This window comes from Micropterus salmoides, unplaced genomic scaffold (genome assembly GCF_014851395.1).
Source record: "Micropterus salmoides isolate LMB-PRFRI ecotype aquatic unplaced genomic scaffold, ASM1485139v1 Ms_hic_scaffold_20, whole genome shotgun sequence".
NCBI lineage: Eukaryota > Metazoa > Chordata > Actinopteri > Centrarchiformes > Centrarchidae > Micropterus > Micropterus salmoides.
The window spans coordinates 8,539,321-8,553,013 of record NW_024041151.1 but is presented as its reverse complement, the minus strand read 5'-3'; the positions used below and the strand labels follow the sequence as shown (position 1 = coordinate 8,553,013).

The 13,693-nt window shown below is 38.8% G+C and overlaps 1 protein-coding gene across 7 annotated transcripts in view; it reads left to right on the top strand.

Annotated features, from left to right (window-relative positions):
• Positions 1-11,704, top strand: part of LOC119914097 (electrogenic sodium bicarbonate cotransporter 1-like) — a 30,255-nt gene extending 18,551 nt beyond the window's left edge. For 2 of the 7 annotated variants that reach the window (XM_038733118.1, XM_038733112.1), the window contains 14 exons: positions 859-992; positions 2,669-2,931; positions 3,403-3,455; positions 3,608-3,793; positions 4,405-4,518; positions 5,155-5,316; positions 5,838-6,016; positions 6,750-6,822; positions 7,624-7,692; positions 8,251-8,424; positions 8,518-8,682; positions 8,839-8,932; positions 9,205-9,282; positions 9,408-11,704. In XM_038733118.1, the coding sequence (XP_038589046.1) occupies positions 859-992; positions 2,669-2,931; positions 3,403-3,455; positions 3,608-3,793; positions 4,405-4,518; positions 5,155-5,316; positions 5,838-6,016; positions 6,750-6,822; positions 7,624-7,692; positions 8,251-8,424; positions 8,518-8,682; positions 8,839-8,932; positions 9,205-9,248 (1,710 nt within the window). In that variant the 3' untranslated portion in view covers positions 9,249-9,282; positions 9,408-11,704. The remainder of the gene's footprint in view (positions 1-858; positions 993-2,668; positions 2,932-3,402; positions 3,456-3,607; positions 3,794-4,404; positions 4,519-5,154; positions 5,317-5,837; positions 6,017-6,749; positions 6,823-7,623; positions 7,693-8,250; positions 8,425-8,517; positions 8,683-8,838; positions 8,933-9,204; positions 9,283-9,407) is intronic. The other 5 variants (XM_038733116.1, XM_038733115.1, XM_038733114.1 and 2 more) reach the window with 5 other exon arrangements.
• Positions 11,705-13,693: the final 1,989 nt, after the last annotated feature.

Here is a 13,693-nt window from a genome sequence, read left to right as displayed (position 1 = left end):
GTGCCCCTGATGGCTGAGTGTATAGGGTTGTCCAGTCACTAAGGTACTTGGCTTTGGGTTCCCTCATGACAAAGAGCTGCATCCTAGAATACCTGCAGAGCACCGGCCTCAGGGATTTGCCCAGGCTGTAAATAACCACAGATCCAGATTACTCAGCCACTGTGGGCTCGTCATGACTGCATTTGCACTACCCCCACCACCACCACCAGTGCTCCACTCTGAATGCAGTTGAGGGAATCCCTACTGTCACCTTACCTTTCTCAGCACAAGTCTCAGGAATACAGCCTGTTTCAATATCAGTTCAATTGAAAAGGCTTCATCGACATGAACGTTTTAAAAACTGTGTTACCAAAAGAGCAAAATAATTTGTCCAAGTATTTGTACAGCACATAATTACAGTAATAATAACCTATTCATGCATAGTATTTTATTTTGAATACTACAGAATAATTAACCCTAGACTACTGCTGTAGTTTTACTGTATCTATGTGGTATTGGGCTTGTGAATACATAGTCTTTACAACTGACGTGACTGGAGATGAAACAGGCCTGTCCTGATGGGCAAGCCCTGCAGCTGTATGATGTGTATAGGGAAAACAAAGCTTCTAGCTGAGTAAGCAAAGTTACAGTATTGATGTTTCGTGGCTAAGAAGAAGTTGCAGAAATGGAATAGAAGAAATACGGATATGCTGATGCTGATGAAAGAATGTGTCTGTCTGAACAATTTTTTTCCAAGATAGTTAATATGGGGTCATGCTCAACATGTGAATGTGATCTTCTGTATATGTTCTTGGTCTCTTAGGCTCCATGAGCTGTGTGTAAAGTCTGTATGTGTTTTCCCTGTGTGCTGTGTTGCAGGGAGTGTTGGAAAGTTTCCTGGGTACGGCACTGACAGGAGCAGTGTTCTGTCTGCTGGCTGGTCAGCCCCTGACTATTCTCAGCAGCACAGGTCCAGTGCTCGTCTTTGAGAGACTCCTCTTCAACTTCAGCAAGTGAGAAGTTACTGATAAGTCATTCAGTGGTATTAGCAAGGGTGAAATAGAGTTCAACACTTAACAGTAGCATGGGTATATTTATAGATTACCTATCCCCAAAGGACAGATTTATTGTTGTTTGTGTATTTACAGACATGCGTGCCCCTATAAATAAAATGAAAATGTAAGGAATAAAGATATTTCACATTTACAGTGGATATGCAATTTTGCCTTAATGTTTGTTTATTTTTCCAGTATCTCACTGGAACCTTTAGCGCTTACTACAGATCTGTCGGCAGGCACATTTGCCAGCTGAATATAAATTTTCCATGTGTTTTTGCTGGCAACTTTTGACTTGGGGACAAGACCAGAGAGCGTAATAAGGGGCCTTCAGCAGGACATTACCTCCTGTAACAGCATTATCTATGGGGTGGGGTGTGGAGCTGACATTATTAATGAGCATTTGTTAACTTGTTTATCTTCCTCTATCTGTAAACACACACACACACACACACACACACACACACACACACACACACACACACACACACACACACACACACAAAGAGTCCACCTATTTCACCTCTGGGAGCAGTTATCGTATGTAGCATCTTAGCCTATCTATATTTGCAGTCTACGTAGCAATTATGAGCTTGAAATTGTTCTATTGACAGCGATCTAGTGCTATTCACTTTCTTCTGACAAATGTACTTATTCTAAGTCTCTTTACACAAAAGTGTCAGTGTTAAATGCTCTAAATGTATTGTGCAGATTTAACATGTAGTTTCACAGTACCTGATAGTACCAGGTAGTGAAGGTCGTTAAATGCTGACTTCTCCCTCCTCCTCCACACTGTACTCCCTTCCTCTCCCAGAGAGAGTCTTCTAGCATTACCAAACTCCACGCTGATTGTGTTCCATTATTAATAATTCACTCTCATTTAATTTTGCTCTGAGTGAAGAATGTTGTGGCGTCTGTGCCCTTCAAATGTTTCCATGCCTCAAGTCAACATTTACTGAGTCCGAGGCAGCAGCTAGCTGCAGAAAGGTGAAAGCCTGCTGATAACTGTGGTGGCAAGTGACAGCTTTAAAAAGCACTTGTAGTATGTTATGTATGTTCTCAAAAACACACACAAAAAACACAATCTCTCTACCTCTGAAAACAACAAAACAGAAACTAAACAAGTAAAATGAGCCTATGGTAACCGGAAAGAGTTATGAAGCTGTAGAGAAAGTCCTCAATTGAAAGTAGATTTGAATTCCTCCATTCCTTGAATGTCCCTGCAGCCAAAACTTAATTTTCTCCAATTTTAAAAAGAAACTAGATCTCTAATCCATTTTGAATAGTTTGGGGGATGAGTTGATGTCCAGTGCATTAGCATAAACATATGTGCTAAAGGGACATTTTCAAAGGTTTGGAGTTAGAGTAGCGCAGACGGTGCAGTACCTTGAATTGTAATATATTTAACCGTGCACACAACAAACTTCTGTTGAGAAGTTTAGCAAAACATCGTACATGAATAAAACAGACTGATTTGTTATGCAATTAATATAGTATAATTGACCAATGTTTGAAATGCCAGTCAGGTTAGACAGGAATGACTGAATCTTCAGTGAAGTCTTAAGATAGATTATATTTACTTGGAAATTACACAATAACCACTCGCTCTGTGCCAAATCTGTCTTTCTCCTCAGAGACAACGGGTTCGACTACCTTGAGTTCAGGCTGTGGATCGGCCTGTGGTCGGGTCTATTCTGTCTTGTGCTGGTTGCCACAGACGCCAGCTTCCTGGTGCAGTACTTCACACGTTTCACAGAGGAAGGCTTCTCTGCGCTTATCAGCTTCATTTTCATCTATGACGCTTTCAAAAAGATGATAAAGCTTGGCCACCACAACCCAATTAACTCCGAATACGATCCCAACCTTGTCACACAGTACGACTGCCGCTGCACGCCTGGTACGTGGTCTTATCTTGTGCTGGAATGGCCACATAAAGTTAGATTATAGCAGTAGTTTTACTGTATCCAATAACATCGGTAGTGTCTTATACCACAACTCAGTAATCTAAACCATCCTTTGCCAAAAAACTACTCATTGTGCACCATCAGAACCTCGGTATCACCAGTGATACCAGACAGTGAAAGCTGAACAGTCGTATTTGGTTTTATCTATTTTGGCAATGATGTTACTACTGTATATTAAACAAAGCTTTCAACTTATTTTGCCATGTTTACAGTGGAAGTAACAAATGATACTAGTATGTGTTGGCCTGTAGATACTACTGTTGACTTTCTCAACAGCCCTATTAGTTTCTGTGCTGCGAGTGACTTGGCAGGATTGTTTGGGGATAGAGATGTTGACACTGATCCAAAAAGTGTGATACTGGAAGTAAGTTGGTGATTTGATTACCATTGTTTCTCTTTACTAGGAAACTCATCAGAACTCCTTGATTTCTCTGCCTGGACAAACAGTACTGATCTGGTATGTAAATGATGTAATGTAGTGTCCTTGTTTTTGTGACATTAAGTAGCATGGATTCAGAATTTTATAAACTGTAGCTTAATTCGTTGATGTTTTTCTCCAAAGATTGTTGCTTGTTGGTTAAAGGAACCTCTTTGTCCTCGTCTCTCCAGCCAGTGAATGCCACCTGGGCATCCCTCACCAGGCAGCAGTGTCTTCAATTCGGTGGGCAGCTGGTCGGAGAGGCCTGTGGCTATGTGCCTGACATCACCCTGATGTCCTTCATCTTGTTCTTTGGGACTTACACCTGTTCCATGGCACTGAAGACATTCAAGACGAGCCGCTTCTTCCCCACTACAGTGAGTGATAGGACACATCAATGAATGTGTAGCTGTTTTTTTTTGTTTTTGTTTTTTTAATTCAAGCCAGAAGCAGTCCAGTTAAACATCCAGTTAAAACCGTTAGTGACATTACAGATGTTCCTCAAACAGGTAACCAGCAATTCTCAGCTTAGTCGACAAGCTCAAGTGTCAATTTGGGGAGGTCAGATTTCACACTCTTAACAGTGTTTGATGAAGATAAGACATGAGGCTCAAGCTCAGATCCATAAATCATTTCTACTTAATTTATAGTTTATTGAAATTGGCAACACTTGTCTGGTAAATCACCAAAATAAATGTATACCAACAAAGAGTTAAATTTTGAACAACTAGACTAAGAATCTTAAGCCATGCTAGTGGCATGAAGTTGTATTTAGTGCTTCGAGATAAAAGCTTACATATTGACACTGACATTTTGTGGATGTTGTGATATCAGGCACAGACATTTACCATTTGCAAAACTATTAATTCAATAGTTGTTCTCGCTACTTTGTCAAATGTATGTAAGAAAAATGTCTCTAGAACAAGTATTTCATACTGCTACATGCTAAAACCCTGTCAAACCTTCTGTAAATGTTTCCACCTTCTAGGTGAGGAAGCTCATCAGTGACTTTGCGATCATCTTGGCCATTCTTCTCTTCTGTGGCGTGGATGCCCTTGTCGGTGTGAACACTCCAAAGCTCATAGTGCCAAGTGAATTCAAGGTACATACCACACATGGAAGAAGTACTTGTAATAGAAAAAGTGATAAAATAGTGACCATTTCATTGTGCGTTTGAAACTATTGCACTGAATGTCCAGCCAGGTGCAGTTTCTTCTGATTACACTGATAATGAGCTATGTTTCTGCTAGAAAGCTGAAATCCCGGTATAATGCTTTCTTTGTAGTTTGCTCATTAAGTGATACACATCACCTGAGCTAAGGTACAGTCAGTCTTCGAGATTGCTAAGCTCAAAAATTCCTCAGCTGGTGTTAAGAGCCCCCTGCTTTGACATAGAGGAAGGGAATCACGGGGTAGAGGAGCAGGTACCTGCATCAAATGACAACTTGATTATAGGTGATGTGAGAACACAGAGGATCTTATAGTTGCAAATACAGAGACAGCTTTGTTCGACCAGAGACAGAATTTCCGTCATGTAATGATGCAGCAGTAACTTCAGACACAGTGTAGAGTAACCACTTCGAATTAGGTATCCCCTGTTCTATTTGAAATGTTATCCATGTCTAAGAGATATTAACTGTGTACATGCAGAAATAAGATGATAAACTGTCAGGTGTCTCCATGTAATGGGGGTCCAGATCACTTTAACAGTCTCGTTCTTCTTATTGTTTTTGTCTAGCCCACAAGTCCACTGAGGGGCTGGTTTATTCCTCCTTTTGGAGGGAACCCTTGGTGGGTGTACCTGGCAGCAGCACTCCCCGCTCTGCTGGTTACCATTCTGATATTTATGGACCAGCAGATCACTGCTGTGATTGTCAACAGGAAAGAGCACAAACTCAAGGTTGGTGCACAACCTTAAAGATTTAATCATTTTTAAAATTCTAGGATACAGTGAATGGATACAAACAAGGATAAAACTGTACCGAAAATTACTGAAAATAAAAATAATGGGCAGTCAAAAAGTTGTAAAATGTTCTTTTTCCACATCTATATATTTAACTGTTGTAATATATTCTGCAAATTATATCACCCTGTAAAATTGCTTAAATGCTGTTTTGAAAGCCTTTCAAGTGGTGGAACATTTCTGGTGGCATCTTGTTGACCTAATTATGCTGTATTACATTTGTATATAATTATAGATGGTAAACATCATCTCATTAAGGTAAAAAATAAACTGAGGTCCTCTAAGGTTGCTATGGCTCTGCTTGCTATTAGTATACATTTGTGTGCTCTTTTTAAAAACTGCCTCCTGATTCATACTTTATCTGGATACTGGACTGTAAAGAATCTCTCCTTGTGGTCTTATTCCTGATAAACTCATACTTCTGCTCATCTGCTCTCTTTCCTCATGTCTCCTCTCAGAAAGGGGCAGGGTATCACTTGGATCTGTTCTGGGTTGCCATCTTGATGATCATCTGCTCTTTCATGGGCCTGCCGTGGTATGTGGCTGCCACTGTCATCTCCATCGCCCACATTGACTCTTTGAAAATGGAGACCCAGACATCGGCCCCTGGGGAGCAGCCAAAATTCCTGGGTGTGAGGTGGGTTAAAGCAGCTGCTGGATATTGTGTTGACGTCATTTAAGAATGAAATAGTTTCTTACATGATAGTACAGTGCAAATGTTTCTACCCCTTTCTCTATTAGTATTGTCAACATTTGACAGTGCCAGGTTATTAATTGCATTTCATTTGGATTCCCAGGTGCAAATAATAAACCTCTTGGCAGGTGGCTAGAAGGCAGACTAAGAGTTTTTAGGGCCATGGTCCATAATGCTGTGTGTAAAATCTATACCAACAGTTGCACAGTTGCACCATATATAAATCATAATCAATTTGAAAATTAACAATCAATTTGAAAAAGTGGCAAAGTCTTGATTACACCTGCTCTATTCCTATGATTAATCAAATGGTCAATGCAGAGCCCATTTTTGTTTTTTTTACATAAAGAAATCATGTACACAGACAAAAATAGTTATTTCCAACAGTAAGAGAAGAGGAGAAAAAAAAGGCCAGAAATAAGCATCCCCACATAATCACACAGGATTTAAGCAACCAGGAAGGAGAGGAACAGAAAAAGAAGAGAGAAAAGAATCTTCCACAATAAAAAGAAACAAAAGTCTATGCACAGCTGTCTATATATACAGATGTACATGTACATCAGATGTGTTTTAGAGAGGATGACTAAACTGGAGGAGGTTGTGGGGGAAATAAAATGTTATCTTGCCTTTCATGCTTGTGAGGGTTGTTACTTTATGTGTTTTTCCACTAATCCAGGGAGCAAAGAGTCACTGGTATCTTTGTGTTTCTCCTGACGGGACTCTCTGTCTTCATGGCCCCTATCCTCAAGGTAATGCTCAAAGTTCTTAATTCTTCCATGGAAATATGGATTACTGTCTGGCTCTTTTAGGACAAACTCCTGTCACCCCCCTCAAATTTAAAATAATTTCAAATCTTTTATTCATCCGATTAGGAACTCCCATAGTTGAAGTAATGTGATGTGAAATAAGCATGTTCATTGGGGCTTAAGCTCCGATTGCAGCTGAGTGCTTTACAGTTTCCATTCCCACATAAAGCTGCCAAATGAAAGATGTGAAGTCACTGAGAGGAGATTGTTGGAGCTGGTACTCCCCCTTGTGGAAATTTTGAATACCGTGCCTCTAGTCCTGTGGATACATTTTCCTTTCCAGACTGGCTTCTCATCCAGTATACTATAGTGACTGGGAAAGATGAAAAATCTTTAGTATAAGTTCTGACTTGAGCAATATTTAAGCCAGAAGTAGATTTTATTTTTATAAAAAATTTCATAGCAAAGTTCTGCACTAACTTGCCAGATTGTAGTTGATTTTTCCACTGCTTTAAAGTCCCATGGCCAATACTGAGGAACTAGTTACCAACCCTGCAGCAATGGTAGCCAAGTGACTGGTCCCACTGATGTGTCTACTAAAAAACATTCTTAGAAAAGCTGCTTGTGGACTATTTTTAAACCAAGCAATGATGCTAAATATACACATTCTCATTATCTGTATGAAGACACCACAAACATCTCTAGCATCTCTTAAAGTCAACGTTTTATTTAACCTAATCTGACATTACTACAGCCTGTCACATATCACATTAATAACCTTTCATTGTGCTCTCTGTCCTTCAGTTCATTCCCATGCCTGTGCTCTACGGTGTGTTCCTCTACATGGGTGTGGCGTCACTCAATGGTGTCCAGGTGAGTGACTCTGACCTATTCAGTGCCTGGTGACCAGGCAGAAATTGCAATCAATTACCCATTACATTTTATTACTTAAATTACAGTAGTCCATGCCTGCATGCCCCAGTTTTTTAGTTAACATGTGTAGAAATAGAAAACAAGACATTGTGGTTTAACATGGAGGCAGCCTATAGTTTGGAAGTAGTTACTGACCATTAACAGCAAATATCAGTGTAGCCCATTGACAGCAGGGTTTACACAGCCCCTTAAACATATAAGCAAAGCTACTGGTGGCTAGGATGCAGTTAAGACACTTTTGAGTTAGCAGGAGGTGTATTTGTTCTCTTTTGGTAGAGGCAAAATGCCTCTCCACACTTCCAGCTCCTGTGCCATGCTAACGCGTCCTCCACCAGTCTGTCCTCTGAACGCACAGAGACAAAACCCTCAATCAAACTGCTAAGACAGCAGTCAAGCTGAGCTCCAAAATGTTGAAGTAACGAAGCGTGACCGGGATTACAACTACATTACTGTGAAACATTACTAACCTGTTGCTGCCTGTTTGTTTGCCTGTTTCAGTTCATGGACCGTCTGCAGCTGCTGCTGATGCCAGCCAAGCACCAGCCGGACCTGATCTACCTGCGGCACGTCCCCCAGAGACGCATCCACCTCTTCACCTTCATCCAGGGCCTGTGTTTGGCCCTCCTCTGGGTCCTCAAGTCTACTGTGGCTGCCATCATCTTCCCTGTCATGGTGAGAAAAGGCTGCAATCACAGATACAGCTGAACACAAACACAGAACTCCATCTGGGAATGAAAGCTAATCAAACAGTTTGTTTGTCTACAGATCTTGGCACTGGTTGCTGTCCGTAAGGCGATGGACTACGTGTTCTCCCAACATGACCTCAGCTACCTGGATGATGTCATCCCAGAGAAAGACAAAAAGAAGAAAGAGGATGAGAAGAAAAAGAAAAACAAAAAGAAAGGAAGCATCGACAGCGAAATCGAATTTGTAAGTATTCTTTCGACCTAAATTTTGAATGGCCTGTATTTGTATATAGATGTACAAGTATACCAGAATTCATTGTTGTCATGTGATTGTCTATAGCCTCCTGTAGATCTTCACAAAGTCCATAAGTGTTAATCTTCTCCCTACCTCCTCCTACAGTCTGACTACCCCTACCATGAAAATATTCCCAGTATTAAAATCTCTATGGATATGATGGAAACGGAGCCCATGTTGGGTGATAAATCTTTGGATAGTGAGTACTAGCCAGGGTTTGCTTTGCCGTAGCTTTCAAGGACTGCTCGGAACTTTGCTTCTAAAGGCTGAATGCTCACATTTTCTCCTAGCCTTTCCTACATGCACTAACACTGTAAAATATCAATATGCTTTTCTTTAACACTGTTCTAATCTGCCAGTTTTGCCCTAAAAGCTGCTTTGCTGTGCTTACCTTCCTCCCTGCTGGCCCATTTGAAGTTTCAAAGTGTTTGTGAAGTATGTGTAAGTGTTTTGTTTTTCTTTGACCCCCAGGAGATCAATCCCAGACTTTCCTTAACCCGCATTCGACGTGCTGAGGACTACTTTGTGTCTCCCACAGTGGCCGAGTGAGTGAGTACAAGCTGGCTTTGGTGTCACATATTTTCTCTGAAAGAAAATAATAATTCATACTGTATTTTTTTTGAGTTCATACAACACCATATTTATATTTCTGTATATCCCTTTTAATTTTTCAGTCTTGACAGGGGTTCATACACAAAAGGTTTGCCTCACATTCGAATAAAGAGGGACTCTGAGGATAACGGTGTCTTCTGGAAGAAGGGCTCGGAAACAGATCTGTGACTGAATTATCCAAAGATAAAGCGGAAGCAGCACAACATAGCAAGCATAAACATCCTCTTTTGTAACGCTATTTATAATATTCCTCATGTGAGGATTTAAATCAGAATAGCTGAAAGTATTGTCTCTTAAAATTGAAGCACTTTGGTGGTACTGAATTTTAATGAGGGCTGACACAAGATACGTTTGAGTGTTCTTCATCTGCATGAGTTCTTGCAGAAAACAAAAAGGTTACTCAAGGTAATCTGTATGCAGTTTTTATGGGACATTAGTATCTTATTAATGTGTATGCTAATAATTTATATATATAGATATAGATATTTTATCATTAAAGATATCCAGGATACTGTAGATTTGTAGAATACAGGTGGCTTTATAGCATCCACATCATTATTCCAGTCTGTACATATCAGGAGGAGTTCCCCACAGTTTTTTTTATTAAATATTTTAATGACACCGAACATAACCAGCCTCTCTTCTGAAAGTACTGTTTTATATAGAGGTGAAGTCACAACTACTGGAATCTTAAGATTAAAACATAATGGAGGTACTGCATTTGGAGGCAAGCACAGAAAGAAATCCTCCTTTACTTGTAGTGACTGCAAAAGGTCATCTGTGCACAGTCATGAGCGGACATTAATATTGTATTTATGGGCATATTCATTATTTATCAAGCATCCACCGAAGGCTGCATATTCATAAAACATATCCAGAAAATAATGTAAGAATATTGTGTTTGTTTCAGTATGGTAAGTAAATTATTCAACACCATACAGAATGGAACTTATACTTTCGTTTCCTTATCTTCCTTCCTACCCTTTTTTCTATATTTATTATATTGAAACTCTCAGCAAAATAATTTGCTGTGTGGATCTTAAGTATGGCTTCACCATTTAACTTCCCCATTTTTGCAAATTCAGATCCAGATATTCTTTCTGTGGTCTGTATCCACTCAGCTGACATTTCCCTGTTTTAGGGATATATAGATGTATTATACTTGTATGTAGCTCTACCTCTTATTTTTCTGTAGGTGCCAGGCATTATATATTAAAAACATCTGTTGTGCAATTATTTGTGATGAAACACTGATTTATTTTGTTCACCTGGCACTATATAGGAGCTTTTTTGGTGTATTTTATAGGGTAATGCAACCAAAAATTACATTTTAGGTTTTTCATCCCAAAAGCAAAATTGTTGTTTTGTTTGTTATTAACACATAGAGGGAAAATAACACATCAAATTGCATTATCTGATAATAAAACAACACCAATATAGCATAATTTTTGTGGGGTTACTAGAGTTGGTGGGGGCTCCCTTTTAACCCATTGGAATGAATGCACTTCATTGTTCTCAACATTTGACCCTGAACTCAGCCCTAAAATCCTATTTGAGTTGAATTTCCCTTTTTGAAATGTTATCATATTGAGAAGCTGTTAATGTGATGCATTTTCAATCACAGTAATTTGTTTATTAAAATGTAATTTTATTTTATGCAAATCAACAATCACTGTGAAGCAATGCAATGTTGCAACTTCTTGCTTCTTGAAGAGCTACTGCTTTTACAGTATACAGGGTAAAAAGTGTTTGTGCAACAGCTTCACTTCAGTATCTTATCTTCAATGTATCATTATCTAAATTCCATTTAGTGACAGTTTGATACGCAATGTCTTTAATACTTCCTGTATTATTCACATGGCTTGAACCTGCTTCTATTGCTGATTGAAGTATACACTGCAATTTCAACTGATTCACCGACTTAGGATATTAATTCATATCTGAATGTAATACATCTCAATTATTTGAAATGTGCATATATACCTTGACGAAAAGGACATTTACAATCAGTGCTGTTCCTGATTTGTAGCGCAAATAAGGGCTTTAATTAATTATTTCACAATCACATCTATATTCTGTCAAGATGTGAAACAGACTGTTAATGTCTTAAACCACATTTTTTGAAACAAAAATCAAAAACCACACGTCTTCCACTTTGTTCTGTGAACTGTGTATCTTGACTTTTTGACTTTCTGGTCCACATTTAATGTGATATATTTGATGTTCTAACTCTGAAACCAATTTTATACATGCATCTAATGTACTTAATAACCATAGGTTACTCAGAAAGAAGCAAATGTCTTTTTTATGGGGTAGTGATTTGAATGAGAGCAATAAAACAGTCCAAATGATTCTTAAATATGTGTGTGGATGTGTTTATTATAAGAGTTTGGACCATGCACCAAAGGATTGGTTTCCAAGTGATTAAGAGAGTTGCGTGAAGTCTCACATGTACATTAGATATGATCTGCACAACATACAGAGGGTTTACTTATGAATATACATCTTATGCAAGCGCACATGTCAGTTAAAAGGGTCACAACAATAAGGTTACTACAGCAAATATCTGGTTTGGAAGATGCAGACACATTTACAGATTTGCACATGTGTTTTTAAGGGGATGAATTGGGTTGACTTCAAGTTTGGAGCTAAGCTGTAGACACCATCATCACATCACATCCTGCTGTAAGCGCTCAGTCTCACAGCAAAGATAAGAAAGGAAGCTGCATAGTTCCCACGATCACAGGACTTGAGTTGGCTGTAATGAAACTAATTGGCTCATTACAATGCGTCACTGTGTTTTTGTCACTGCCAAGAAGAAAAAATGCGTAATAGATGGCTCCTCTGGTGTGGGAGAGAACATCAATGTTTTTTCCATGACATCTGCTCACTTTAATGTTACTGGATATTTTGGTGTGACGGTCAAAGCTCAGAAAGGGGATTATCTGACCAGAGTGTCTTTAGAAACATCCTGAACCTCTGTATCCATTTATCAATTAACAGTTCCCACAAGTGGAATAAATCTAACATATTTAACATAAAATATTGCTGAATACTGCCAATGTCATGTTGTAAACAAAAGTAAATAGAGCAAACTCATAACCAGCAGATATACTATGTAAATTTATGTATTGGTTTCTGCTTCATGCTGTTTTAGCCCAACCTGCATTATATTTTGGCTCAAGGGGGCAGTATTGACTCTTTTCAAAAAGGCACATGTGCATATAGGAGAACATGTTTAAGACTTACTTTGCCACAATATTAGAAACCTCTTATCTTGTAATGCAATCTTGCAATACCTAATACCTTTTTGAAGATATATCCATGGTCGCCTTAAATATGAATACTGTAAGATTTCCCAAACCACTACAAAGGTGAGTAGTAAGTGTCGTGGACAACTCTTGACTGAATCCTGCATGGAGCTGTTCCCTCTTCTTTCAGTGGATAATAACCATCTATTCAGTTTATTGTTTGATGATTACTAGATCACCTTTTTGTTTTACATTACTGTTCAGAGAGTAGAGAGAGAGAGAGTAATAGACCCGTGTATGTGATATGGCAATTAAATCTAGGGTGTGCTTGCTTGCTTACTTGTTTTGGGAGTTTCAACTACAGTGGACCTCTCTGCATGTGCACTGGTGCTTACGTGTTACCTTGTACCTGAAATAAACAAAAGACAACTTTGTCACCTGTTGTTGGAAATGAAAACTATTTTCATACATTTAGCAAAGTAGACCTACAGATATAACCTATTATACAGCTTTTTCACGCCTCTTATCAAGGGAACCCTTAGCTGAATCATCATCATCCTTAATGAATGACATAGTGCTGCAATCCTAAACTGTTACATACAATTTTTAAATATATTTATTCAGCTGTAACCTGACGGGGACAAAATGCAGGTGGCAATAACTGAAGATGAAAACATGAATCAAACTGAAAAGATATAGTTTACTAATGGACCTATGATTTTAAAGTCATAGTTTGACCCAGTAATAATTATTTTGATTTGCAGTTGAAAATGTGTCTTTTTCAAACTGACAGTCTATTTTACATTAAAGACATTTTGCTCATTTCACATTTAATGAAATTCTGTCAAAACACTCAGGCAACATGACAAATGAATCAGGTACAGCTTCATACAGATTTGTTGTCAAAGATGTGATTGGTTCAGTCCAGTGTCATTATAGAAAATGATCCAATAGTTCATTGATTTTTGGGTCCGTCATTAGCAATTAATGGCAATTTATATCTGTCATATTGGGTGGGGAAATTCCCAGTATGCCAGATTACCACTGTAACAAGATCTTCTGTTTGGACAGAAATAACATCTCGGATAGCTCTGTGT